The sequence below is a fragment of the Ursus arctos genome, unplaced genomic scaffold, assembly GCF_023065955.2.
Source record: "Ursus arctos isolate Adak ecotype North America unplaced genomic scaffold, UrsArc2.0 scaffold_2, whole genome shotgun sequence".
NCBI lineage: Eukaryota > Metazoa > Chordata > Mammalia > Carnivora > Ursidae > Ursus > Ursus arctos.
The window spans coordinates 54,203,327-54,230,485 of NW_026622874.1; the positions used below are offsets into that span (position 1 = coordinate 54,203,327).

The 27,159-nt window shown below is 45.0% G+C and overlaps 1 protein-coding gene across 4 annotated transcripts in view; it reads right to left on the reverse strand.

Moving 5' to 3' along the window:
* Positions 1-695: 695 nt before the first annotated feature.
* Positions 696-27,159, reverse strand: part of SLC30A10 (solute carrier family 30 member 10) — a 32,042-nt gene continuing 5,578 nt past the window's right edge. Inside the window, exons 1-4 of one of the 4 annotated variants that reach the window (XM_057315423.1) lie at positions 13,261-14,514; positions 12,490-12,605; positions 8,095-8,334; positions 696-5,558 (exon numbers count right to left, since the gene is read on the reverse strand). In XM_057315423.1, the coding sequence (XP_057171406.1) occupies positions 5,068-5,558; positions 8,095-8,334; positions 12,490-12,605; positions 13,261-14,204 (1,791 nt within the window). In that variant the 5' untranslated portion in view covers positions 14,205-14,514 and the 3' untranslated portion in view covers positions 696-5,067. Of the gene's footprint in view, positions 5,559-8,094; positions 8,335-12,489; positions 12,606-12,682; positions 13,173-13,260; positions 14,515-27,159 lie in introns of those variants that run through there. The other 3 variants (XM_026517313.4, XM_057315424.1, XM_044390671.3) reach the window with 3 other exon arrangements.

The following is a 27,159-nucleotide window of genomic DNA, read 5'->3' on the forward strand; positions in this document are numbered from 1 at the left end:
GTGGACGGAAGTCGATGGTCGTGAAATGTGTAGCCCTGTTCTTTGGCGGATGCTGCCCAGGCCTTGGGATGTGTATATCTGAGCACCAAAACCCATTCCGCGTAAGATCCTCCACCCCCCCCCCCCGGGCTATGAGTAGGTAAACTCCCACAAAGTGGGACTGCCTTACTTAGCTTCCAATGTAGACTATAAACTCCCTGGAGGCAAGAACCACTTACATAGTTTCCAGTAAGTGTATGCCGGTTATCAGTCGATGGGTTGATCAGCTTAAAAACAATTGGAGGAACCGAAGACTGTTCCCCTTAAAATCTACAGGACTTCTCCAAAATTAGCCTGGCCTCTCCACCATCCCCTACATTCCAGGAGCTCCCCTCCTGCACAAAGCCTATCAGACAGCCCTGCACCGCACAAGCCCCACTAGAAAACCAGGTCAGTGCAGGCTTCGGTAAGTGGTCAGCTGTGTCAATCTGGGACATTTTTGCCAAGACGGGGCCCTGTGACATTGCAGGTGGTGGAGAGTGGCAGGGGGTATGGAGAAGACAGCAAAACAGAGATGGAAATTTAGTCCCACATTAGTGTGAAACCGATCTGAAGCGTTACTGAGTAATAAACCGACTAGAGCAAGCAGCAAAGACAAAGTGAGTTCAACTACTTCGAGTAATCCATCTGATTTCCACCAACATCTCAGTCATGTGTTGTGTGTGGTTCTTTTTCTTTATTTTACAGCACTGCTGAACATCTGTCACTGTTACAGGTATGCATGTGCATACATTACTGGGGGAATTTCACATGCAATTAGCGATGAGCTATTTTAACTTTGCATCGTAAAGTTTTAATAGTTCCCACAAACGTGACAATTGCACTTTGGCAAAATCGCCTGTGAGGACAGAAGGAAGACTTGAAGCAACAAAACTCCGTAATACTGTAACATAAACTTCCGTCCTGGAAGGGGTCGCTCTCCTTCCAAATCTCATCGTCCTTCCTGGATGATTCCCGCTAGAATTCACAGCAGGTTCATTGTCGCTGGCCTGGCTTTGTACCAAGAGGAGACAGCTGATCCATCCAGCAACATGCAAGAAAGTTCCATGTAAACAAAAAGGTCCAGAATAAAACACCTGAAAAGAGAAGCTCCCGAACATGTCACATCCGCAGTAGCTGATCTCCAAATTCATAAAAACATTTAGATCACGGTGAGGATTAGGGTCTGATACAGCTTCCATTTGAGCAGCTACTTTCCTGATTCAAGGCCTTCATTCCTACCTGCGGCGACTCGAGTGCAAATACACTCAGAAGTACAAATAGGGAACAATTTAGCAGGTGAGCGGCGGAGCTAGAGAACAGGCATACTCATTATTCAGTCTAAATTCAAAACCCAAATCAGGTCATGTTTCCTCATTTTCTTTCTGACACAGTCCTTTTCGTAGTCTTGAATGACAAGAGTGTAAAGATATATTTAAAAACAGGAAATGTATCGTGTCCTCCAGGACAAAAACGCGATATGAGTTGGCAAAGGACTAAGCTAGCCACAACTAGCCACAGACAGTACAGGACTTTTTTTTAGCATCTGAACTTGTCCTTAGCACCGAGATGAGCTGCTTGTCTGGAACCAATAGAAGAAACATCATCAAGTGTAAAACCAGTGAGGAAGTAAACACCTGAGCCTCAAGAATCAATCATCCTGGTATTTTCTGGTCTCATTTTGTAGGGAGTTCATCAAACTGAGGCCATCCACGAGTTGAAGGGGTCATGACAGAGCAGTGAGAACAAATGCTCTTTTCTTCATGAATTCCCTGTTATAATGACTGATTTGCCCAATCAGATTTGTAAGGCCTCCCCCGCCCAAATTACATCTTTTCTTTAAATGTCCGAAGTTCCCGTGTAGAGATAACTGTCATTTTGATGAACAGCTCGATCTCTCCTTGAAAAAATATTTTTTAAAGAGTGAATTCTGCAGAACCGATTCTATTAAAATGATTACAGGGCTCTGGAGGGACTTTTATCAACAATAATTCTCAACTACCCTTAGGTTAACTCAGTAGCTCAGGACTAGAGACCAGTTTGCCCGCAGAGGACTGTAGCAACGTCCGCAGACAGTTTTCGGCTGCCAGGATTCGTGGGGGGGCATCTAAGTGGGCAGGGCCAGAGCTGCTGCCCAACACCCCGCCATGCACAGGGCCCACGTAGCAAGGAACTGAAAATGTCACTGATGCTGAGAAAGCATAACAAACAATCTTGCTACTTACACAGCAGCCGCCTTACTATAATTCCAAATCCACCTCGGTGATTTCTTTGACCTTGAAAGCACTCTTTCCTACAGAACTTTGGCATTCCCGATTTACCCCCCACTAGAGTTTGGCCAGCTGGTGGCAAAAAGAAAAAAAATAACCAATATAGAGAGTATTTTTAATTCTTCCTCAAATAATGTCTCCCTATTTTATTGCTATTTTATCAACAATCAGAGGGATCATACTTTTTTTCTGTCCCCATTGGAGCCCTGTAGCCCTAATGGATATTCATAATAGCCAAGTGCCATGAAAACAATTCATCTCTATTTTCAAAACCAAAGTTAAAATTTGGAGGATAAAAGCAGACACAGGCCTTCCCATAGCCGGTGCTGAAATTATGGGGAAAGGACTCTTTCTATGGAGATGGAAGGACAGAGGGCAGCGGCAGGCACCTTCCTATGTGTCCTCTGGGTTAGCGTGCAGGATGGCTGGTCCTGACCTCACACACAGAGGATGCCCTAGACTTTTAAAAAATTATTTTCATCACCTTAAAAAAAAGAAAGCTTTCTGGAACTGACCTAAGCACACGGGAACTCGAGAGTAAACAACAGCATTATTCTAATCTCAGAGGAAAACAGGGTTGGTCACTGGTCATCAGATCTACTGCCCCACCAGGCGAGGTTGACTCAAAGAGGAAAAGAAAAGTCCCACCTTTCCTCGGGAGAATTAAACTGCAGGACAACTAAAGGGAGAGTAAAACCCAAGTAAAAATACCAGACTGCAGGCACCCAGTGCTAGAGATGACAAAGGAGACCATCTAGCCCCACACAAAAATATTGCATTGAATTAGCTTGTTCAAGCACGTTAAATGCACTCGAAACGTCTTTCGACCGTCTTTTCCTTTCCTAAAAAATACTTTAGAGACGCAAAGAACATTATCTGGATATGAACTAGTGTGCATTTCTTTGGCCAGCTGCACAGAAACTATACAATTATAATCTTTTAATTAAAGCAGAACGATGTGAAATCAAATGAGACCCTCAAATTTGGAAGTGAGGGACAGATTTCTTCTTTGGTTCCAGTCAAGACACCTCATTTGTCTAGAATCTCATCCACTCATCTCCGTGGTGAGCTTCAAAGAGGACCCCGTGGTTTTTGTGAGCACACGCTGTACTTTCAGTATTAAAAGCAAAAATGTCGTCTTATTTTTACCGCTCTTTTGGCTATACTGACTAGTCCAACAATCTCCTAGGGATAAAATTGCATTTACCCAACTCATGGCCAATTTAAACTCAGATCCTAAATTTTCAAGGAATGAAAAAAATTCCTATCCTACTGATCACAGCTGCTTACTTATTTCAGCCTTAGAATGAACGCTAAGACTTTTTTTTTTAGATGGTATTAGTGCTGAAAAATGTGGGCACTTCTTCTGTTACCAGCCCAGCATTTCTGTTGACTACTGTGCAGATTCTAAATAGAACTAACTCAGTGCCTGGAGCCTAAGAGATGACCGTTGCCGGTCCAACTTTGCAACCCATCAGAGAAGACTCCAGTTCTCTATGAGGCACCTCCCACGTTCTCAGACCTATTTTGAGACTGTTCTGATTAAACTACTGCTGCCTAAACAACGTGTTCAATACAGGACAGATGCTTCTCCAATGTTAATGTAAGTCGATTATGGATCCAAATCGGAGTCTAATGAATTTATTTGAAATTGGTAATATGGGTCAGAGCCAAAAAGGGCAATAAAGGAAATCGTAAGCTCCTCAAAACATATTAAAAGGCAGCAATTAAATTAATTCTCATCTTTCCCTACATATACTCTTTCCCATCAAGTTACTAGTTGGCAACTATAATAAATACTTTAAAATATGGCTAGTGGAAGAAAAATCAATCTAGCTTATTTTTTGGCAGGAATGAATACTCAGTGTCATATATTCTTCTATCTCAGGAATCCCCATGTTCTCCTGGTAAATGCTACACGTATCAGTGTGATCATATTTTAAAAAACCCAAAGGAAATTGGACAAATAAGTCATTAAGCAATAAATGAGAACAGTCCCAACAGGACTGATATCTGTATCGTCTCATACCTTAGGAGGTGGAAATATTCCCACACTTCCAAGTGAAAAAAAAGTATTTTATGCATGAAACATCTGAAGCACCCTACCGCTGTAGTTCATTTCACAGCGGAAAGTAAACGTGAGTTTTCTCTCCACCTCACAAAATGAAGAGGTAGTCAGAAAGCATTTTCTTCCTGTCTTCCCCTAATAAACTCCACTTCCTCTAACGTTCTGAGAGTATTTTCTACCTTAAAAGGTGTTCATTTTACATTTATTCGAAAACAAGTCAAAGAAAAAAATTTCCGCAGTGGCAGGACTATCCAACTTTCCTTTTTTGTGATTTTCGAGTGGAATGAAAGAAAAATAGCTATCATGATTCTCAAGCTTTCTCGACGTACTTGGCTATGAGCTCACCTGAGAGTCAGCTACAAGTTCTAATCACTTTAAAACAAGAACTACTTTGAATCCCGTGTCCACAGCCACGGAGTCCCAGCCTTCAACGTCCCTGACACGCAGACTAGCACAGTTTGCTTCTTGAAATAAATGCTCAAACGAAAACAGTGGGTTCGTTGAAAAGCAGCATGAGACCCCAGGACAAGGCAAAGGGGTTCTCAGTCACACAGAAATTAACGGACGCATGCAATTAACATCCCGCACAACCAGCCCCTTGTTGAACACAGAGCGAGCACACCGCGGATTTGATCAGTGTCTACAGCCCACAGAGGTCTTTCCGCAAGCCAGAGCGCCTCGTCTATACAGTCTGTTTATGCGGGGACCAGATCAAAAATGTGTGCTGTTGACATAATGTTGGTCCTCCTGAGTTTTGCTAAGAGCTTGTCCGTGGTCACTCAGACAGCTGTCCAAAGATACTTCAATAGCCACTTCTGCTGTTTCTTGCCTCCGGAAGCTACCACTTCGGTACGTGTCTAGAGGGGGACAGCCGTTGTGCTCGGCACAGCCATTGACGTGGGCCAGAGGCAGGGCCCCGGGCGGGCAGCACAGCTGCTTCTCACAGCCCTTGGAGATGCAGGGTGAGCTGCAGAGGTCCTTCTGCTCCACGGGGGCCTTCAAGTCCACCTGCTCAAACTGGATGGTCACATTGTGGATTCCCACACCGTGGAAAATTTCTCGAATTTTCCTACTGGTGTCCTGATAGCCCCTGTCCTTCTGATACTTGATGTGCAGGGTGGCGATGACCTTTCCGCTTACCAGCTCCCAGACATGCACTTCGTGCACACTGCTAATCCCGGGCATGGCCGACAGTTTACTCACTACGACAAGGAAGAGCAGACAATTAGCGAAGGCTCCTGGAAACAAGGTGCCACTCCAGGAGGAACGTGGTCCCTGAGGGCATTCTCACCAAAACGATGTATTTACCACAACGAGAAGAAAAAGAGCTGTATCTGTATGGGTACATTTTCCCATAATCTTCTTTCTCCTCTCTGAGTCCCTATACCATCCGTCATGAACCCGTAAAAGGCAATTCAAGAAAATAAGTTCAACAACACCCAAAAAAGTTCCCAGGGTTGTTGAGTTTGCAAGGGAAGAGACACCCAGACGGGCTGTGTCAGGAGTATAAAGTAGGACGCCTTTCTGAAAGGGGAGAACTTGGCAATATGGACTGAAAATTTTCACGAGCATCCCTAGTACTAGGAATTTAACCTACAAGGAAACACCCAAACATTCATGCACAAAAATGGTTGGAGCAATGTTCTTTAAATTAATGAAGAGATGGAAATAAGGAAATAGTTAAATTAATTATATAAAAGAATATGGTAACAGCCATTAACAAGTAAGCTGCATATTTAAGGACATGAGGAAAAGTATATAAGATAGCTTTAAGTGAAAAAGCAAATAGTTATACTGTATATACAGCACGATCTTTTTCTTTTTTTTTAAACAAACATCAGTGTATATACACACACACAAATTTAATGCAGATAAAATCTTGTTTTATTGAATGACTCAAAAATATTAAAAGTGGTAATTTCTGGGTGGAAGGATTATGAGAGATTTGTATATTTTTATTTAAGTCTTCTCTATTTTCCATACTTTCTCAAATGAGCATGTATTTAGAGAGATGATATTGAATAGTGATTATGAGCAAAGACCCTGAGGCCAGCCAGAGTCTGAATCCCAGTTGAGACACGGCCTTGGGTAATTTAGCTAGCCCCCCATGCCTCAGTCTCCCTATCTGTAAGTCGGAATAATGACGATAGTACCCCATAGGTTTAATTTCAGGATTCAAATGAGTGAATGTAAGTACAGCACTTAAATCATTACTAGCATATAATAAGTGCCACAGAATTGTTGCTACTGTTATTACCATCTATTTTTTTAAATGTTTTAAAATATATATATATATAATATATATTTGAATGTTTATTCATATAAATAATAATGTTTTAAATATATAAATATAAAATGTTTTTAAATATATATATTTAGATGTTTATATGAATAATAATTATATCTCTATTTAAATGTTTTATATATATATATATATATATATATTACTTTGTTAAAAGGCAATATAAGCCATTATATATCACAAATTGTTCTGATATGTTTATCTTGTTTCTTCAACTGGAAAACAAGTTCCTGGAAGGTAGAGACAATGCTGCGTATCCGCTCCTGGGTATCTCCTTCCCCATCTCGCACCTCTTCTATCTGCAGCACTGGGCAGAGAGGAGATTGCAGGAAGTGAAGGCTGATTATTCTAACTGTACAGTAAAGCAGCCAGAGAGCTGGCCACGCCCAAGGGACTCTGAGACTGTAAACTAAGCAATGCTGCCCAAGACGAGGCTCCAAATGCGAAAAGAGCATCCAGGGGCAAAGACTGCAGGAGAAGCTCCAGCTGTGAGCTGTAGCTCGGCCATCTGGTCCCAGGGCACGCTATTAAACAGAGGGCTGGCAGGGCTGTGACCTCCCCCCGAGCACTGTAAATCACACCTTCACAGGGGAAAGCCCAGCCATGGCCATACAATGTATTAAGACCCATCTCAACCTCACTTCAGGGCTCCGTCCTGAAGTAAGGTCTTCCCACTTCGAGCCTCATAGTGGGCCAGGCTCTAGCTCGTGGTTACTGGCTCTGGTGAAGCAATGAGAGTATAACAGCGAATATGCAAGAAAATTCTTTTTCTATAAAAACATTACCTCCATTTAGAAACCCTAGAAATAAAGCTGCACATTCAGTTTCTCACCAACATCTGGATAGTTCCCGTTTAGAAACTGCCAAGTCTCTGAACTGTGTGCTCCGATGCACGTAACTAAGGTGAGAGTTTGACCTTCTCCGTGAGCGCGACCCAGAAACAGGTTTCATTACTGAATGAGGTCATGAATGATCTGAATTTAAAACACGGTCCTTTTTATGGTGTTATAAGAGACACGGTGACTTGCGTGCCCATAAAAAATCAATTAACTGGAAAGCAGGATCCAGAATACAAATGAATGATTCCTGTTTTCAGAATAAGGAGAATAAAAATTAAGTTCTTGGCCCGGTAACCTTATTGGAATTAAAATACATCTTTGACGTGAAGGTAAGAGCCGAGGAATAGGTCCTGCCCAACACTATATTCTCCAAAATTGGCAGTTGAGTCAGAGAGTGATGGGTTGCAAAGGACCTTTGGTTCCTGGAGCTGTGAGTCATCTTCCTAGGCGACCAAACATATGCTAGATGGCTCTATTGCCAGGTGACTGAAAGTATTTCAGGATACATAAATCAAACACTGCTCTGAAATAACGCTGGCCCTTTGACCCAAGGAGCATTGAGTGGGCATGGCTCTAGGTAAGAATCACGTGACTTACTCAGCTCCTCCATGTTGACTCCTTTGGGGACCATCTGTAGCAGAATGACAGCAGTCTCCTTGATGAGTGGGAAGGCAGAGGACAAAATGATGATGACCATGACGATAGTCAGGCTGGGGTCAATGTAGCACTGCCAGTTACACTGGTCCTCACGTTGCAGGGGACGCACGTAGAATATGATGGCTGTGATCACCACGACCACCGACCCCAGGGCATCACCCATCACATGCAACAGTACACCTGCCAGGAAGAAAGAAAGCCCACTCAAGCACAGATCCAAATTTGGGAGCTGTGGGACACTCTGCAACCCCAGTTCCCAAGTCTAAGAAGACCAGTTGCTATTTGTTTTCTTTTTGGTTAGAACAGCAGGATGGATTCGAATGAGGGAAAAAAAAAAAAGAGGAAAGAAAATGTCGACGACTTGGAGAAAACAAAACCCTAGGCCACGATTCCAGGTCCCAGAGAACCTGCAACAGCCTAGGAAAATTCTGAGCTGCAGACACCATGGGAGGAAGGATTGTGACTGTTCATGGTGTCACACCACTGCCACCTGCCACTCATCAGAAGGCACCAAACTCCAAAATGGAGGCTGTGCACATGGTTTCTTATTCTTTCAGACAGGTATCTGTGATTTAAATGGTTTTAAATATTTTTAAGAGGAGAGAGAACTAAGACATGTCAAGAGAATGGTTCTTGTTATTCCTTGTCCTCCCTCTTCCTTGATCCATTCCCCCCTTCCCTACATGCCCTTGCTGACTCCTCACAACCCCGGATCTGGCTGAAGAGGTCTTTAAGAAGGGACTCCGACAACACTGCCACTGAATAAAGAGACTTCGTCACCAAACAATAAAATTAAAATTAAAGATATAATAACAAACATTGTGGCTGCCTTTAATTAAGGGAACCAACCTTAAAGCTTTTAATTATGATACAGAAAATATGCAGTCCTAACACAGAAGAGCTGGGTGTCCAGTTGTATGCAAAACACAGACTTTACTGGGATTTAGGTGAAAACCTTGTCAGAAGGATTATAAAAATATAAACACAAGGTCATTTTTTTTTTTTTTTGCAGAAAAGAACATAAGACTCTTGAGCGTGATTCGTTGAGTGCGTCCTCTGTGCTATTCCAACCACCCATGCAACGCTCACAACCGCACAGCGATGTGGTGATCTCCATTATATCAATAAGGAGACTGAAGCTCAAAGAGGTTAGGTTACTTGCCCAAGGTCACCTAGCCAGTAAAAGGCAGAGACTGAACTTGAACCAGATCTGCCTGACTGAGTACTTCTCACCCCACTGAAAGTGTGCATTAGATGGGGATGGGGGACAGGAGAGACAGTTGAGGTCTAGGAGAGGAGATGGGGCAGCGAAGGGGTGAAGAAGAGGGCAGAGATGTCTAGAAAGGCGTGCTGACATGGGAACAGCAAGCCCTTGAATGCCAGCCATGTTAGGACCTTATTCTGGAAGCAGTAAAGATTTCTGAGCAGACTCTGATGGGATCACATCTGTGATGTAGAAAGATAAGTCAGGCAACGTTATCGGAGAGACGAAGATCGACACTTGGTAGGCAGCTCAATTATCTGACTAGTCATAATGCTCGCTAAGTAGATTTGTGAGGACAGGCCATCTCAACAGTGGGCCCTCACTTCCTGCCTTGAGATTTTTTTAAAAAACTCAGAAAAACTGGCAATTTGACATAAGTTGAAATTTGATGTGTCCCAGCGCTTGGAAAACCATCAATGTTGTTGAATTTGTCGATAACCAGAAACACAGTGCACCAGCCGTGGGCATTAACAAGTGGTTATGGAAGGATGAGAGATCTTTCTGACCGGAAAAAACCATGAGAAAGAAACAGCTCATCAAAGGAGACTTATTTTCAAATGATGTCAGGACTGTGGTTTATCTATTTATATTTACACTGAAATACAGAAAGTTAATTATCTTCCTGACACTCTGTTGCAACAGTTTTCAATGTATTGCATTTGATCCTATTAAATAAAATCAACCACTGCAATTGATGAGAATTTTTAAAGGATTGTGCTTTCACGGTGCTTTGCAGAGGATGGACTGTGGTTCTCAGAAGGCATTTGTTTTATTCCATTGAAATAAGAGAAACACCACTGAAAACCCAGAAATGATTTTTGTTCACAAGAATCTCCGTCAGTCGTTTGCTCCCTGCAGAACCGGGAGGGACAGTTCTGCTTTCTCAAGCGGCCGCTTAAAGGTCAAAAGTGTAACCAATCAGTGGACTGTCTACCCTGGAGAAGCAAGCCACCCTGCATGGAGCGTACAGGCAGCGTGCAAGACTGGGAAGAGGTGGAAAGGCGAAGTAGGAGCCCAGGGTGCCAGCCCTGCCTCTGCTGCCGGCCTGGGCGACTTGGGAAGTCACCCGACTCTCAGGACCCTGTTTCCTTATCTGCAAAGCGAAGGGGTGGAGTCCATTCCCACTAAGGCCTTTCCAGCTGTAACATTCTGTGCGCTTTCTCCGAATCGTGGCTCCAAGATAAGGACACAGGAGCTAAGGGGAGGCCAGCCTCCCTCTTGGCCTGAAAGATGGAGAGGCTCCTGGGAGCCCCAGCAGGGCCTAGAGCGTTCGCCTAGGCAGCAGTGTTGAGCCCAGCAATTCCACTCACTACCCGAGAGACAACAGCTCCCACCTGGTGAGATTCTTAAAAGGCAAGTGACGCATGCTTGCATGGGGCCTGGCACAAAGCATGAGCTCCATAAACAGGCTTTTCCTCCCGCATCACCCAAGCACTTTACATGCTTTATCTAACAACCACCCCCCGAAGTAGATACTATTTTACAGATGAGGGAACTGGAGGCTTAGAGAAGTCCAAATACTTGCCCAAAGTCAGAGTCTTAAACGGCAGAGCCAAGACCCCAAACCCAGGCATCTCGAACCCCAAAACCAATCTTTCAGCCACTGCATTATTCACCTCTGCCGGAGGCTACAGGTGCACACTGGTCAGCACCTGAGGAGCCCAGGCCCGAGCCAGGTATAGCAAGCCTTTACCCCCGGCATTTTTCCACCTGGGAGCTCCAACAGCTTTAGACTAAAGATCGGCCAGATCATACAAGTTTCACGATCATGCTGCAAGTTTCACATACCATGCTTCCCAAACAAGGTCACAATATCTACTGGTGCCACTCTTAAGTCCTCTTAGCATCTTTTCACCTACCTGTTCTCCTTCTCTGCAGCATGAGAATGAATAATTAAGAGATTGTGCTTTGAAAAGTTAAAGTGCTATAGAAAATCTATGATATATATAATATATACAGTATGTGTTATCTAATATCTATCTATCTATCTATATATATATAGTATATATCACATATATATTTTAAACTGAACCCGAAGGAAGAGAAAGGATAGTGATTTCTCATTACAGATTCTCTCTTTCCAAAAAAGATTCATCACCAAGCACTTGAGAAATTCTCCTGTTGCAGTTCAATTTTTAAATATCGACTCGTAGAGATTTTTAGGAGCTCATGTGTGGTTGTTGTTATTGTTGTTGTTGTTCTGATTTTCCCCACAGATCCATTCCGGGTATCACTTTGTAAAACAGATGGGAGAGTCTCAAAAATGAAAGCGTCCCCCAGATGATTACTTTTTCTTTATATTATTTCCATTTAAGCCCTCCCACAAGCTTCCCCCAAATCATCTGAAAGTAAAGGGTTAAATAATCTTGGTTGAAATCCCGTAAATTGAGATTGGGGACTGAGCCTTCTGGAATCACTCTGAAGCTAAGTCTCTGCCCAAGAAGTTGGAAGAGAGAGATGCTGGATACAATGTTGGTATCTGGTGAGACATGCACCTCCGAACTCCCTGGACTAACCTTTGCCCAGTGCTTGTGACCTTGAGCACACGGCAGGAAGAATGCTAGTAACGTGCTTGTCACGTGCCTCACCAGAACCCTCCCCTTTGGGCCCGGAAATAGAGATTCAAGGAAGCCAAGAGACCCATCCCAGACACAGATTCCTGGCAGAAATAAGTGAGGCGTGAGGGTCAATCAGCAATGCCACGTTGGACAGCAGCCACCCGCTCTCTTCTCACCTTCATCAAAATTACATTCAATTAAAATAGGCCTCATTTTACATGAGTAATATCCATGGGTGGGCAAAGGCACATAAAGTAACGGCATGCTGCTCATCTGTGAGGCTCCGAAGCAGACAGCATTAGCCTGGCCCTAAGTGGAGCAAGGATAAATCATTAGCAACTCGTGTGTCACTTAGAATCAATGCAGTGATTAGGCAAGAGACTCGGGTCATAGTCTATTCGTGCAACCGGCCTACTTTCTAACACACCTTATTTAAAGGCAAACAGAAAGAGTATGGCACAGCCCATATGCATTACAGACGAGGGTTTCAAATGGACCCAGAGTCGATCCTACCTCTGATATTCAGGGCGTCAGACTTTTTCTCCTTTTTCATAGTCTCTTCTGGTTCATTCTGGGTGTTCAGAGAATCACCTGCATTCAAAGAAGAAACCTTGTGTTGTGTATAAGTTCTACAAACAAAAAGAACCAAGGGACTCAAAAAAGGTTTTGTTATTTTAAACTCCTACTAGCTCATCAGACCCCCTACCTCTCCACACACACACAGCCCAGAATAGTACATTTTGGCCTTGACATAAGCCTTGTGATCCACCTTTGCATTTCATTTCCACTTCCATTCAAATTAAATTAAAAAAAAAATAAAAAAGGCAAGTGGGAGCCCACCCCCATCCCCAAACCCATAACTCCCAGGGTGATAGAAGGATGGACGAAAGGGAAAGGAGAAGACAAAGTGCAGACAGCATCTGATGAAGGGCCAAGGGTTGGGGGATGCTATCTGTTGCCCAATAATAACTGATTTTTAAGAAAATCAAGATTCTGAAGCAGGCAGAATAAGGGGAAGGGGAAAGAGGCCAAAAGAAAAAAAAAAGAAAAAGAAAAAAGAAAAAGAAAAGGAGGCCTAAGCATCCAGGAGAAAACAAAAGAAGTAGTGGGGAATACAATAAGATAGCAGCAGAGAATTAAAGCCAGGCTGCAGAGGACATGGATTTTTTATAGACTAGAAGCAGCAGCAACAGCCTGAAAGAAAAAGAGGGCGTGGATGCGGAAGAAGGGACGGGCGGGAGGAGGGAAAGGCAGAGAGGTCCAGAGGATGCAACCGAAAGGCACCTGCTACGTTGGAGAACACCGTCGCCCCCTGCTCCTTCTTCCGTTCCGCCGCGGCCACGCCGCGGGAGGCGGCCGAGGGCCGGCGGGGGCCCCCGATCGCGCTCGGGGGGCGGCCCTGGGCCGGCTGCTGGGGCTGCTCTCGCGGCGGCGGCGGCGGCGGGCGGCGGCGGGGGCCGCAGCAGGCAAGCCAGGCGGCGCAGTCCTGGAAGATGAGCAGCCCCAGCACGTTGACGGCCAGCCCCAGCGCGCCGACGATGAGCACCAGCTCGGGGTCGTCGATGCGCTCGGGCCGCGCCAGGCGCAGCACGGCCTCCACGGTGATGGTGAAGCAGAGCGCCGTGAGGAAGACGGCGTTGCTCAGCGCGCCCAGCACCTCGGCGCGCGCGTAGCCGTAGGTGGCCCCCAGGCCCCCGCGGGGTCGCCGCGCCACGTAGCCGGCGCCCAGCCCCACGCACAGCGAGATCAGGTCGGACAGCATGTTGAAGGAGTCGGACAGCAGCGCGATGGAGTTGCCCAGGTAGCCCGAGACCAGCTCGGCCACGAAGAAGGCGACGGTGAGCACCAGCATGAAGAGCAGCCGGCACGTCTTGCCCGAGTAGCGGCCCATGTCGCCGAGCCGCCGCCGGTGGGCGCGCCCCTGCGCGGCCGAGCCCCGTGCCCGCCTCCGGCCTCGCAGCCGGCCCCGCGCCCGGCTTCTTATAAGGCGGAGACAGAGCGCCCCCGGGCCCCGAACGTCCAGAGTCTAAGGGAGTGGCCGCGGCGGCAGTCTCTGAGGGCCTTCGGGCCGCCTGCGAGGCCTTTTCCCCCGATCCCGGGTCCCGGCCCCACTTGGCAGGTGGCCACGGGCCAATGTCTGGCCTTCTAGGACAGCGCTGGGCAGAGGGGGAGCCGCTGGGGACAGGGGGCGTGTCTGGAGCGCCCTCCACGCAGACACCCTGAGGCATGGGTGGGATTCACCCGCTGACACCGACCCCGCTTCCCCAGTCGCTCCCCTCCCCGAGCCCTGACTGTTGACTCCTGGCGATAAGGACCTTGACTGCTGTGGGGCGTGTTCCCCGCGGTGGACGTGGACACCTTCACGTACGTGCCCAGAGGCTGCTGGCATTATAGATTCCACATTAACCCGGTGAGGCCCCAGCCAACCCTGCCCAACCTTCAAGGTGCTTCCTGCTTTGCCTTTCGTGAAGTTGGGGCTGAGCCCTGGCTCGGCATTCCCACTCCACTGGTGTCCGTGGTGTAGCTATTTTATCCGCCCTCCTTGCGCATAGCCTTCGCGCAAAGAGCGCATTATCGTTTCTGTCACCCCCTCATCTTGCCCCCCATTCTCCCCTCCCAGCATCTTCACTCTCAAGGCGTCCCTCCCCAGAGGAGCTGCAGGCAGCCCTGGAGGGGAGCACAGATCATACTTTTTGGAAGCATGGCACTCCCACCCAGCGCTCAGAAATCAGTTTCCCTGGGATTGACACAAGTCCCTTGACCATCAAAGAAGTCAGGCAGGCCTCCTCTGTGTCCTTGTCTCATTTTTCCATGGCAGAGAATATTCTCTTCACCCCCATGTGTCCCTCACAGCATGACCTGATACTCAAAGTTCAATCGACTGGCCTCCATGAAGGTTTATTCCAAATAAAGCCTTTCCTGTTGACAACAGGCTGTGTTCCAAGTAAAAGTTACCCCGAAGAGAACTGTCCCCAGGACTCTGGGAGAGGCCAAACACTGCAATCCTTGAAGAAGGTTGTTTGCTGTTGGGTGTTCAGGGAAGGGGGTGGGAGAGCCCTTGCGATTTTCTTTCTTGGTTTGTTTTTCCTTTACAATCTTTTCTCATTCCCAAAAAGGATCTGTGAAGTCTGGTGATCTCTATGCCCCCTCTCCTGTCCCTAATCCCTGAACTTTAACCATTCCAGAAACATGTGTGGTTTGGACTTGGAAATAACCGCGTCCATTAGTAGCACACTCTGATTCTCTCCTCATCCATTGTCTGAGCCTTATAAACGATGATCTTGTCTTTTAGTGCTAAGGGACCCTAACAAGCATGCTAAAATGTCCTTTTTTTAAAAAAAGATTTTTTAAATTTATTTGAGAGAGAGAGAGAGCATACACATGAGCAGGGTGAGGGGCCTAGGGAGAAGCAGACTCCCTGCTGAGCAGGGAGCCCAACGTGGGGCTCAACCCTGGGACTCCAGCCCCAGGACTTCCTTCCGTATCATGACCTGGGCCAAAGGCAGACGCTTAACGGACTGAGTCACCCAGGCACCCCCTAAAATGTCCTGATCTGAGGGTCCCACCTTACACAAGATGAGCATCCAAACTCAAGAAGCCCATTAAGCATTCCCTCCCCATCTTCGGGAAAATATCCCTACACTGAAAACTTAAGGAAATTGATCATTTAAGGTATCTCTAAACACGAGTATTAAAATGGTCAACAATTTAAAAGAAATAAAGAGGTGCAGATGGGCTGATGAAAGCTTTGAAACTCTTTGGCCTTGGACAAGTTCCTTAATTGTCTGGTCTGGTTTTCAGTCCTGTAAAAAGGGAATAATATTAGTGTCTCCTCATAGGTTTGTGAGAATTAAGTGGGTGAATAGATGTAAAGTGATTATAACAGTGCCTGGCACATAGTAAGCTGTTTATTTAAAAAAAAAGAAGAAGAAAAAACAGGAAGAAAAAGTAGTTGTGGGGTGAGGAGGAAGAGACTGGGCAGAAGGAGGAGGGAAGGGCAAAGTGGGCCAGAGGGCCACACGTTATCATCAGCACGCTAAAATTAATGTTAGCACGACAGCACCTGTGTACGAGAATTACCATTGAACCACAGATGTCACACTCTGTTGCAGAGAAAGATATCCCACTTTCTGGCTTATCCTGTCTTCAAACCATGAAGCCTCTGCAACATGTGACATAGGACAGCAAGCAAAGCAGTTGAAGCAAGACAGGGGCCTGGTGGAAATCACACTGCTTACCCAGTCCCTGCTGACTGCGTTTCTGTGTCCTTCACAAGTGAAAGAAAAACCCCAGGTCAGCAGAAATCTATCACTTGCGCCTGTTCCCCAGTCGTTCTCCTAACCGAAGGCAGATAACAAGAATTATGTCACTGCCCCAGGAAGGTAGCTGATGGAACTGGAAAGCTGGCAGGCAGCTGGGGAGGCAGGGGAGGGAGCTTTGTGTGAGGGACCCTGCCCAGGGCCTCGTTCTTGACTTCAAGAGAGGCTGAAGGTGTCAACAACATGCACTCAAGAACAATGCTTTGATTAATTATGATTAGATAGAGAGATAGATAGTTGTATAAAGTTTATATATAGAGAGAGAATATATATAATCTAAGTTGATTGACAAAAACTGAGACTGCCTCCTACACTTTCCTATAGATGATGAGGTTTCAGCAGCTTCTGTTTATTGGGCTTTGACTGCCCAACCCTGGGCTGAGCACTTAATAGCATAATCTCATTTCATCCTCACAACTGACTCATAAAACAAGCACTGTTTTATAGGTGAAGAACCTAGAGCCCAGAGACTGTAAGTAAGTTGGCCAAGATCACACAATATGTAAGTGACAGAATGGAGATCTGATCCAGGCATCAGACTCTAGAGCTTACATTCTTCGGCCCCACGTTGTACTAATTTGATCACTTTCAACACTCCTGTTGTTCTAAACAAATGAAAGGATTTTTTAAAGTTCACTTTTTATTGGCGTAGACCTTGCTGGGCTACAATTTATAAAGTAGAGATTATAGCACTAAACGTTCTTCCTACACTGGTATTGACCCAGAAACTAACAAACCTTTTTTTTTTTTTTTTAAGAAATTGAAAAAGCAGCTGTTTTGTTTTCATTTTTTGTTCTAGTTGACCAGAGATGATGTTCCCTTCGAGGAAGAGACTGGACATCTCATCCAAAGCACCAAAAAATGATTCTAAAGAAAGGTAGCTCTTTTTCCCCATAGCTCCTTCCTCCAGATTTTAAATAAATCATCAGAAGCTGGATACTTTTCACCATTAGCCACCCAGCTTAGAACTAATTAGCTCTTGATTAATAAAATGTATTATGAATGAAAATATTAGTAAGATGTATTATGAATAAAAAATTAATAAAATATTTTAAGAATATAAAAATACTGGAAAATATTTTACAAATCTCAAACTCCAAACTCCTCAGCTATCATTACGATACTTCTTTGTCCATCATGACTCTCTCATCTATTATCATGTGGCAGAAGAGCAGAGAGAATCAGGTGACTGGACCGAGAAAGATGACTTTATTACGGTCACAAAATGAGAAGCTGTGTTAAGTATTAAAATGAGATCTGGAGGGCTAAGATTCTTGACCTCTGGAGCTCAATTACTGCACAACTTAGACCAGTCACTAAATTTCTGAGCCTTAGCTTCCTAATCTGTGAGATGCAAATGAGAACTTCATGCTACTCAGTGCACGTTGATGTTCTGAACATCATATGAGACAATGAAGGTGCAAATCATAGACAAATAAAAGGCACTGCTGTTGTTGCCATGAAGAAACCAATCACCATGAGTTCTAGAAAGCAAGCACTGTTATTTGTAACCACCACTCATGTAAATGGTTCAGCCAGGATTTTCGACTGCCTAGAATCCCTCCCTGTTTCCTTCTGGTAAGATGTCCTGTCCCGTTGGACACAGACATGGGCATATAACCAAGGTTGAGCCAGACATACTTCCTCATTCCCTGGCCCCAGTGCTTGATTCAAAGGATGGGCACCTGATCCAACATGGGCCAGAGTTCTTCTCTTGAAGTTTTCAAAATATATCAGAGAAAGGGTCCCTTTCTTGTCTGGTCACTAAAGCAGAGAGGAGGTGACTCAGAGCCCTTTAATAATTATGTCTCCCCTTGCTTTCTTCCCCAAACCCTTTGTTCTGCAATAGGAAAGGAAGCAGAAAGAGATGAGAGGCAGTGAAAGAGAATATCTGATGGAATTTCAGTCTCTGGTTCCAAGTTAATTATGTGAACCTATAAAAGTTCCCTTTCTGCTTAAGCAAGCCTAAGGTGGGTTTTTGTCACTTGGAACCAGACACTTCTGGTCAGTAGTTGACCAAGAACTTACACTTATTATAAAGTGCTAAGAATGGTTTTCTCCTCTTCTCCACATTCAAGACTCATGAGAAGTATAATTTTTTTAAGAAGTACAAAAATTTTAATAATTAAAAAAATAAAATGGCTGACTATGACATTTCTTTACTTGGATTCCTCACCAATGACAGAGAAATTATTCCTGCTCCATTTTTCTGCTCCCTCCAAAGGAAAAACTCCAGGAAACACTGCCACCATCTTTACTTCCTCAAATAGCACTCTCTCTGCCCCCCACCCAATGCCTCCTCCATCTCCACCACACCACGGACAAGACTTTGTGCAAGTTACTCACGCCGGGATCCACCGGGGTTCTATGCTCATCTTGGAAGACTTTCTGAAGACTCCCTATTTGACCGCTGAATAATGTACCCTCCCGGTTTTCCGTATACCTCATGGAGAGTTCCTCCTTCTCTACGTTTCTAAATGTTGGCGTGTCCCAGGATTCAGTGTTAGGCCCATTACTCCTCTCTATCCAAGCTCATCTTTCTGGTTATCTCACCTAGTCTATTTTCCAGGACTTGGCTTATGCTATTCCTTCCTCCTGGAACATTCTCCACCCCAGTCAACTCCTCCTCCCCATGCCTTAGGCCTCAAACGCCACGTCTTCAGGGAGACTTCCTTGACACCCACCCCCTCTGTGGCCCACAGGATGACAGGAAATAGAAGAAAGAACAGACAAAAGAATAAAAGAAAGAGGGAGGGAGGAAGAGAAGGAAGGAGGAAGGGAAGGAACAAACATGGGTCACATGGGAGCTCAGAGCTTTTTGTTTGTGTTAAGGAGACTCTCCATTCCCCAACCTTCGCATTTCCTCAGTGACACTTCCACGGGGAATAACACTCTTCACCTTTTTCTATCGCTTCTGCAGCTTTTCTCAGAAGCGGGGCAACTACTCCAGTGACCAGGTGTGGGAGAAAGCGTGGAGCATGGTCACCTCTCCTGACCTTTCTTTCGCAGATTTGCCTCCCCATGAGACCTGCAATCCTGGTCCGCACGTCCAGGAGGGAAACTACCCGGGACAGGCTGTGCCCCGTGCAGGGGGGTCTGGGGCTGGGTGGGTGAGTGTCATTCTGGGATGAACTATTAATAAGCTCTTTGCTGCTCTACTTCTAAGCCAAGTGCTGGACTACGTCATATCCGCAACGAAGTTGGCCTTATGTTCAATGTCATCTGTATCTAATCTGTCAACTGTTTCCAAATCTAGGAGAGTAAGAAAGGGGTAGGATTTATTAGCCCCTGAAGCCCTAACATCCTGGGGAGTTGGCAGGAGCCTGGAGAAGCATTCAGCTAAGAAACTATGGCCCAAAGTAGCACGTGGGGATTGAGGCTCCTGGCGGGACCAGAGCAGATGCTGTGAGGTTTGAAGGCTACAGCGTGAGCCTGGCAGTATTTGACCTTGACGAGTCACAGCAGCTTAGTGCCTCACAGAAAACATGGCTCTTGTGATCGTCACAGGGCTGCTTTAATAGGCCCTCGTGAGCATGAGTTTTAAGACTGGTTTTACTCTGTGCTTCAGTCTTACTGTGCAGAAAGGGAGAGCGAGGGTAGTTTGCTCTCAGAAACAAGAATATTGCACCCGAGGAAGGAAGTTTTCCTGAAGCGAGACAGACACAAAAAAAGAGAGGGAAATGCACACATCTCTAAATATTCTCAGGAGGGGATTAGATCAGATCAGATGGGGGACTCGGAACCAAAGAAGTCCTTCAGTTCAGAGGCAGAAAGGCAAGATTTCAGATAGCTGACTGGGCTCTAGAATGCTTCCACCATCACCAGAGAGAACCAGGTCCAGGGAACTATTAAAAGTCATCCTTTTAAAGCTGTGACTATGGTCTGAAGTAAAAGCAACTGGGGAACACGGCAGCTATGCGATGTCCACTGTATGTTGGGTACGTGGAGAGCAGGTCCTTTGTATCTCTAGTTCACAGATCTTCATATGGGAGGGGAAGACCCTCGAGGAACGGCACTCAAGGAGCCTCATTAGCCCTAAGATGACAAGAGCCTGGGCCTGAAGCTGGTGGCCCATGGGAGGAGACCAGGAGTCCTGGGGATTTTGTATGTGGAAGTGATATGCACTGTTAGCCTGAGGGCACACTGTGCAGTTTGCTTCTTCCAAAGATGGGCACAACCATATCTTCTATTCTATGTGTTTCTCCACAGGGTGACCTTAATGCTCCTTCCATCAGAAGTGGGTCCGGTCCGTAGGGGGTGCCTGAGTGGCTCAGTCCGTTGGCATCTGACTTGAGGTCAGCTCATGATCTTGGGGTCCTGAAATGGAGCCCTGTATCAGGCTCCCTGCTCAGGGGGAGTCTACTTCTCCCACTGCCCCTCCCCGTTGTCCCTCTCCCACTGCCTCTCCTGCTGCCCCTTCCCCCCACTCATGCGTGCTCTCTCTCTCTCTTTTAAATAAATAAATAAATAAATAAATAAATAAATAAATAAATAAAATATTTTTAAAAAAAGAGAGAAGTGGGTCCATGGGCTTGACACTCTTTCTATGACGTCACTTGCTTGTAATCCATAGAATCTGATTCGAGGTATTGAGGTGTCTACCTTGTTCGATGGAACACTCACGTTTGAGATATCACATACAATGTCCCGAGGCCACTCCAGTGTGAGGAAGCCAAGCTACACTGAGACGTCCTGGCTAGCGGTCCAGCCAGCAGTCCAGACATTGAGACTTTCCAGCCCAGGAGCCAGACAGATGATGATGCCACCACCTGCCATCAAGTCACTGTCCCATCCGCGGAGTCTTCCCGGCTGAGGCCCCTGACATCGTGGGGCAGACAGACTGCTCCTACTGGTTCTTTTCTGAATTCCAGCCCACAGAATCCCAAGTCTCATAAAACGATTGTTGTTTTATGCCACTAAATTTGTGGTGGCTCATTACACAGCAGTCAGAACAAGAAACCAGCGTGTAAAGATTGGCCCGGCTCTACAAAGCTTCCACAAAAATTGGAACTATTTGAGAGGAGAAGCCTAGGAAGATTCGCAAAGAATATTTAAGGCATTGTTAGATGAGCTTCAAATCAAAACAGTTATTGCGGATGTAGGGGTTTGCCTTGTCCTGTGGGAACAGGTCCAGGAACGGACAGTTAGGACTCCAGGACAGGCACAGGGAAGAATGAGACACACCGAAGGGGACTGAGGCAAGATGATAGCTTGAGTCCAGGCCTGGGTTAAATTTTTTGTTTAAGTGGAAAATGCTTTTCACACGAGGTGATCCAACTCAGAGAGGTGAGAGTCGACAAGATTTGTTTGGACAACAGTTGCTTTTGGCAGACCCAGAAAACACTGACTTCACTTTTCTCACTGTGATAAGAAAAAAAAAAATCTATGTGGGAAAAACAAATGTCTGACCCCAAAAATAATGACAAAGTGAAAAGAAAAAAAGTCCAACAAAAATGCCAGCCTCATACGTAGTAGAGAAGGAAAGGGAAGAATTTTAAGAACTTGATTAAAACATTAAATCATTGACAACTCCACTGAGCGTTTCTGAGACAAGGACACAAAGGAAGCAAAACACTAGAAGCACCTTCCAAACTTCAGAACCAAAGATTTAGCAGGATGCTGCGCCACCCAAGGCCTGAAGTATTCCAGAGCTGTGGAAAGACGGGTTATCTGCAGGGGCGTAAAGTAGGAGCGGGAGCAGTGTGATCACCACACACGTTCAGATAGCTTCGGCTCAGACATCTGCTAAGCCTGACACTCAGACTGAGGGGAGAAGCTTCCTCAGAGAGCAGGATTCCCAGGCCTGAGTGGTTCTGAAGCTAAAGGCAGAGGCAGCGGTTCCTGAGGTACAGGATTGAATAAAGCCCACTCAGGAGAGTGAGTGTAAACAGAGCCAGAAACAGGAGCTCCAGATGGAAATGGAATTCTCAAAATGTTCGTTCGTTCCTTCCTTCCCTCCCTCCCTCCCTCTCCCCTTCCTCTCTCCCCTCTCCTTCTCTGTCTCTCTCTTTCACACACACACACACACACACACACACACATGCCCTGGGCTGATTGGGGAAAAAAAATGCCACAAATAAAATATGGAGCCTAGGATGTAGTTGCTACAAATTTCTAAACTCTGTGAGCAGGCAGCAATATTTTAAATGTCACTCTCTGGGAAAGGATGCAGTGTGTTTACCAGATGTGAAACACTTGGAACATAATTAACCTCTTGTTACCACTGGAGCTAAGTATGCAGGTCTGGGCCTGGCCAGGCTGGCTCCATCTTGCTGGCATGGCAGAGAGGCAGAAAACCAGAGGACGCCCTCTGTCTGCTGTCCTGTCCCCTGACAGCCTTGACTCTCTGCTGGTCCTTGCAAGTGGTAATGAGGGCCTGGCTTATTCGAAGTGCTGAGTTTTGGGTTTTTTTCTAAATTTTTTTGGTTTCTTCTTTTGGATTTTATTTTTATCTTAAGGAGAGAGAGAGTGCGAGCACAGGCATAGGGGAGGGACAGAGAGAGAGACAATCTTAAGCAGACTCCCTGCCGAGTGCAGAGTCCAATGCAGGGTTGGAAATCAGGACCCTGAGATCATGACCTGAGCTGAAATCAAGAGGCAGACACTTAACTGACGGGGCCACCCAGGTGCTCCTAGGTGCTGAGTTCTGAGAACCTAAGTCTATCTAGAGTAAGGGCTCTAGTTCTGAGATACCATTATATGGTTCTGTCAAACTTTTTTGAACTCTTCAAAAAGTGTGACAGGAAATTAAGAAAATACTCAGGGGCCCAAAATGAAGTGAAAGCCAAAATCCAACAAGACGAGTTGAAGCCAGAATCTGACTTAGGGTTATCTTTCCGATAAAGACAAATGTTCCAGTCTTGGATTTTAATAGCCATATGGACACGGATGGCATTAGAGTCAAAACTTAGATCCATGCAAAGGGGAGCATTGGATCAGAGATCCCCTCAAAAAGAAATCCCTCGGTGGAAGGTTGAAGCAAAACGAAACCATCAAACAAACAAAAACTTACTGCCGCAAAGGAGACTGAAAAGAAAGTGCATGTTTCAGCCTTGGCTATGGGTAAATTCTAAAAAAATGTTCAAGGAAGACAGGAAAAGGAAAACAGAGAAATGAAAAACGGAAGGAACAAACAGAAAATAAAAATGAAATGGTTAAGCCCTAATCTTTAGTAATTGCATTGAATGTAGAATGTATAAATATAACAATTCAAAGGCATACAATTGGTGGAATGGCTTTAAAAAAAATCCGACTACATCCAAACCATGGACTACTACTCAGCAATACAAAGAAACCAACTACTGATACACACAACAACTTGGATGGTCTTAAGGGCATTATACTGAAAGAAAAAAAAGCCAATTTTAAAGGTCCCATATGTATGATTCTATTTTTACATAACATTTTTGAAATATTATAATATTATAAAGATGGAAACGGATGAGTGGTTTTGAGGGCGTAGGGGTAAGGAATGGGCATAGGGACAGTGGGTATGACTATAAAAACATGGCAAGAGGGATAGCTTTGTGGTGATGTAATCGTTCTGTATCTTGATTTTGGTGGTGATTACACAAATCTACACATGTGGCAAAATGGCACAGAGCTACACACACACACACTGTACCAGTATCAGTTTCTGGAAAAGTGAAGGCAAATCTGAACTACCCAGACTATCTAGAATGCAACACAGAACATAAAGTGGAAAACGTGCAAAACAGTTTACAAGATATGGAGGACAGAATGAGAAGATCTGATAGTATCTAATTGGTGTTGCAGGAGGAAAAAATAGAAGGAACAGGGGAGAGGGAAAACTAGAAGAAATGGAATCGGAAAATCTTCTGGAATTTATGAAAGATATAAATGCTTAGATTCGGGCAGCACAATGATTCCCAGGTGGGATAAATAAAAAGAAATTCACGTAGGGAAATACTACAGCAAAACTGAAGGAAACCAAAGACAAAGAGATCTTTTATTTTTTTTAAGATTAATTTATTTGAGAAAGAGACAGAGTGTGTATGTGTGTGTGTGTGAGTGGGGAGGGAAGGCAGAGAAACAGACTCCTCTCTCAGTGGGGAGCTGGACACCCAACCAACTGAGCCACCCAGGTGCCCTTCCAAAGACAAAGAGATCCTTAAAAGGTGGAGCACATGGAAGTTTTGGTGCCAAACTTATCCAACTTGGACGTCCCGAAGAATGATATCCATCCCAGTGGAAAACAATTCAGGCTAAAACTACTGGAGGAACCCTGGCACTACCAGGCAGAGACGACACCCAAACTGAGGCTGAGCTCCAAGTGAACAAGATTGGGGGTTCTATGGTTTCATTTTGATGTGCCTTTGGTCTGTCCTTTAAGTTAATAATCAGAAGCTTTGATTTCTCTGGGTAGGAATGCATCAGGTCAAACATACCTAATTTGGGTTTTAATTTTTCTCTCCTAATTTGATATGGTGAGGGGATTCACATTTAAATTAGGGGCATTTTTATATTGCTGACATTGAATTATTAAAATATCTTGATGCTGGGGAACCTGAGTGGCTCAGTCGGTGAAGCGACTGCCTTCGGCTCAGGTCATGATCCCAGGGTCCTGGGATCGAGTCCTGCGTCAAGCTCCTTGCTCAGTGGGGAGCCTGCTTCTCCTTCTGCCTGCTACTCCCCCTGCTTGTGCTCTCTCTCTCTCTCCCTCTGACAAATAAATGAATAATCTTTAAAAAAATTAATAGAATATCTTGATGCTATTATTTCATATCACAATGTAATTTCTCGTGAACAATACTGACCACCTGCGGGGCCTCAGGGTTGACTTCACTGATACACTTACTGTTCTAATCCATTTCAGTCTTCAGGGGGCATCAAAATTACCAAGCACTGGTCCCAAGAAGAATACCCAAAGGAAACAGTGGTTGGTATTGGGAGCCCAAGCCTTCGGAACATGGGCAACACTGTCCTGATAACTGTTCCTCTATTCCTTCAAGGAAAGCCATGAGTGAGGAATACACAAAGCAGCAGAGGGGAAAGGGGAGATCTCTGTTCCTCTTGTCTCGTGTTTCCATGAGGGGCCCACCAGGGTGGTCTCTGTCTGACCCCCTTCATTCCTGCTCCAACTTTCAGGTAAGAAGTCACTCCTGAAGTGGAAAGGTCTTCTCTCACTGGTGGATTTAGTTGAAGGAATGGAAGAAGCGTGGCTCAGCCCCTCCTGGGCTTTACCCTTCCAACTGCCTGCCCTCAGAGAATGTATACTGTCTCTGTTTGGGGGCCCACCTCTGCCCCCGCCCCAGTTGTTGAGCTCTGCTTGTAAGAGGAAGGGTAAGTTTACTGTTGAGCCTATTGTGACATTCAAGGTACATTCTCCAATCCAGCTTTTATCAGGAACTAGACTACTCTTTTTATTGCTATCTTTGATCCCTTAGTCCTCACTTAGCTCTAGACTCAAGGGGGAAGTTATTTATCGTCCCCATAATGTCCCAACAATGTCCTCACTTGACTCTAGGCACCAGCTATAACGCTGGTTCTTGGTTCCATTCTCTTTGGTCCTGCAAAATCTCAAGGCAGTTTCTCCAGGTAAAGAATTCTACAGAAAACAGGTGGCGCATCCAGACAGTGTCCCCTTCAAACTGACTTCTCTGTCGCTCTCCTCTAAGGAACGAACCTCGAGTTCTCATTGGCCTGAGTTAAGGATCATGTTTTTCCTATTGCTTATTGGGCTGATACATTTTTAGTGTTGTCACAGCAGATAAAAAATAAGAGCACAGGGATGCCTGGGTGGCTCAGTCGGTTAAGCGTCTGCCTTCAGCTCAGGTCATGATCTCAGGGTCCTGGGATCAAGTCCCACATCAGGCTCCCTGCTCAGTGGGGAGTCTGCTTCTCCCTCTCCTCTGCCGCTCCCCCTGCTTGTGCTCTCTCTCTCTGACAAATAAATAAAATCTTTAAAACAACAACAACAACAACAAGAGCACAGATATACTTGATTGAAAATTACTTCCCTCAAAATTCTCTCAAAACACCTTCTCAGAGGTAGACAATAAATATCAGGAAATGGACTTTGGAAGATATTTCTAAGGAAATGGAGTCACTGGGTTTATTGCCATTTATAAAAAATGATGGCATGTTATAGTTATCAGAGACGATGATACAAGTTTTATAAAAACCACATTGACTATTTATTGTCTCTATCAAAAGAATGAGACAGAGAAAAATGACAAATATATTCTTTGCATCTTGTAAGCATCTGACCAAAAGAAAACCAAAATAATAAGCTTATTTTCAGCCCACCTTCTTGGAAAATGAAGGCTTTCGGTAAGGAAAATTGGAATGTCACTACTCACCAGACAGAACCGTAGGGAAATGTTTAAAAGGCAAATCACCTTATGCAGGATAGAGATATGAAAATGCGAAGTCCTGGTTCTAGCATCAACTTGGGTTAACCTTAAAACCTTTGGTGCCTCACTTTCTTCGTTTGCAACTTGGAAATATGACTTTCATTTGCATTATTTTAATGAATGACATAGTCTGATGTTAATGCCATTACAACAGTTCAAAATATATAATTTTTAACAACTGAAAAATATAAGCAATGCCCTTCTACAAAGTGTTAGCTTGAGCATTGAGAGACAAGGAAGGTAACATTTATAAGAACCCTTTGAAAAATCATGCATTGTGAAGGTATTATTATTTATCAAAAGAAAGGCATATCGATTCTTGAAAATAGGTGCAATGATACACAAGATGAGGCTCAAAGTGGTTAAGTATCTTCTCTATTATCAGACCCAGGCAATGAGGGGAGAAGAGCCAGAACGTGTACTTTCCGGTTATTGGTCCATGCTCCTCCCGGTTCACCCCACTAAGGATGCTACTAACCTGTCATCAG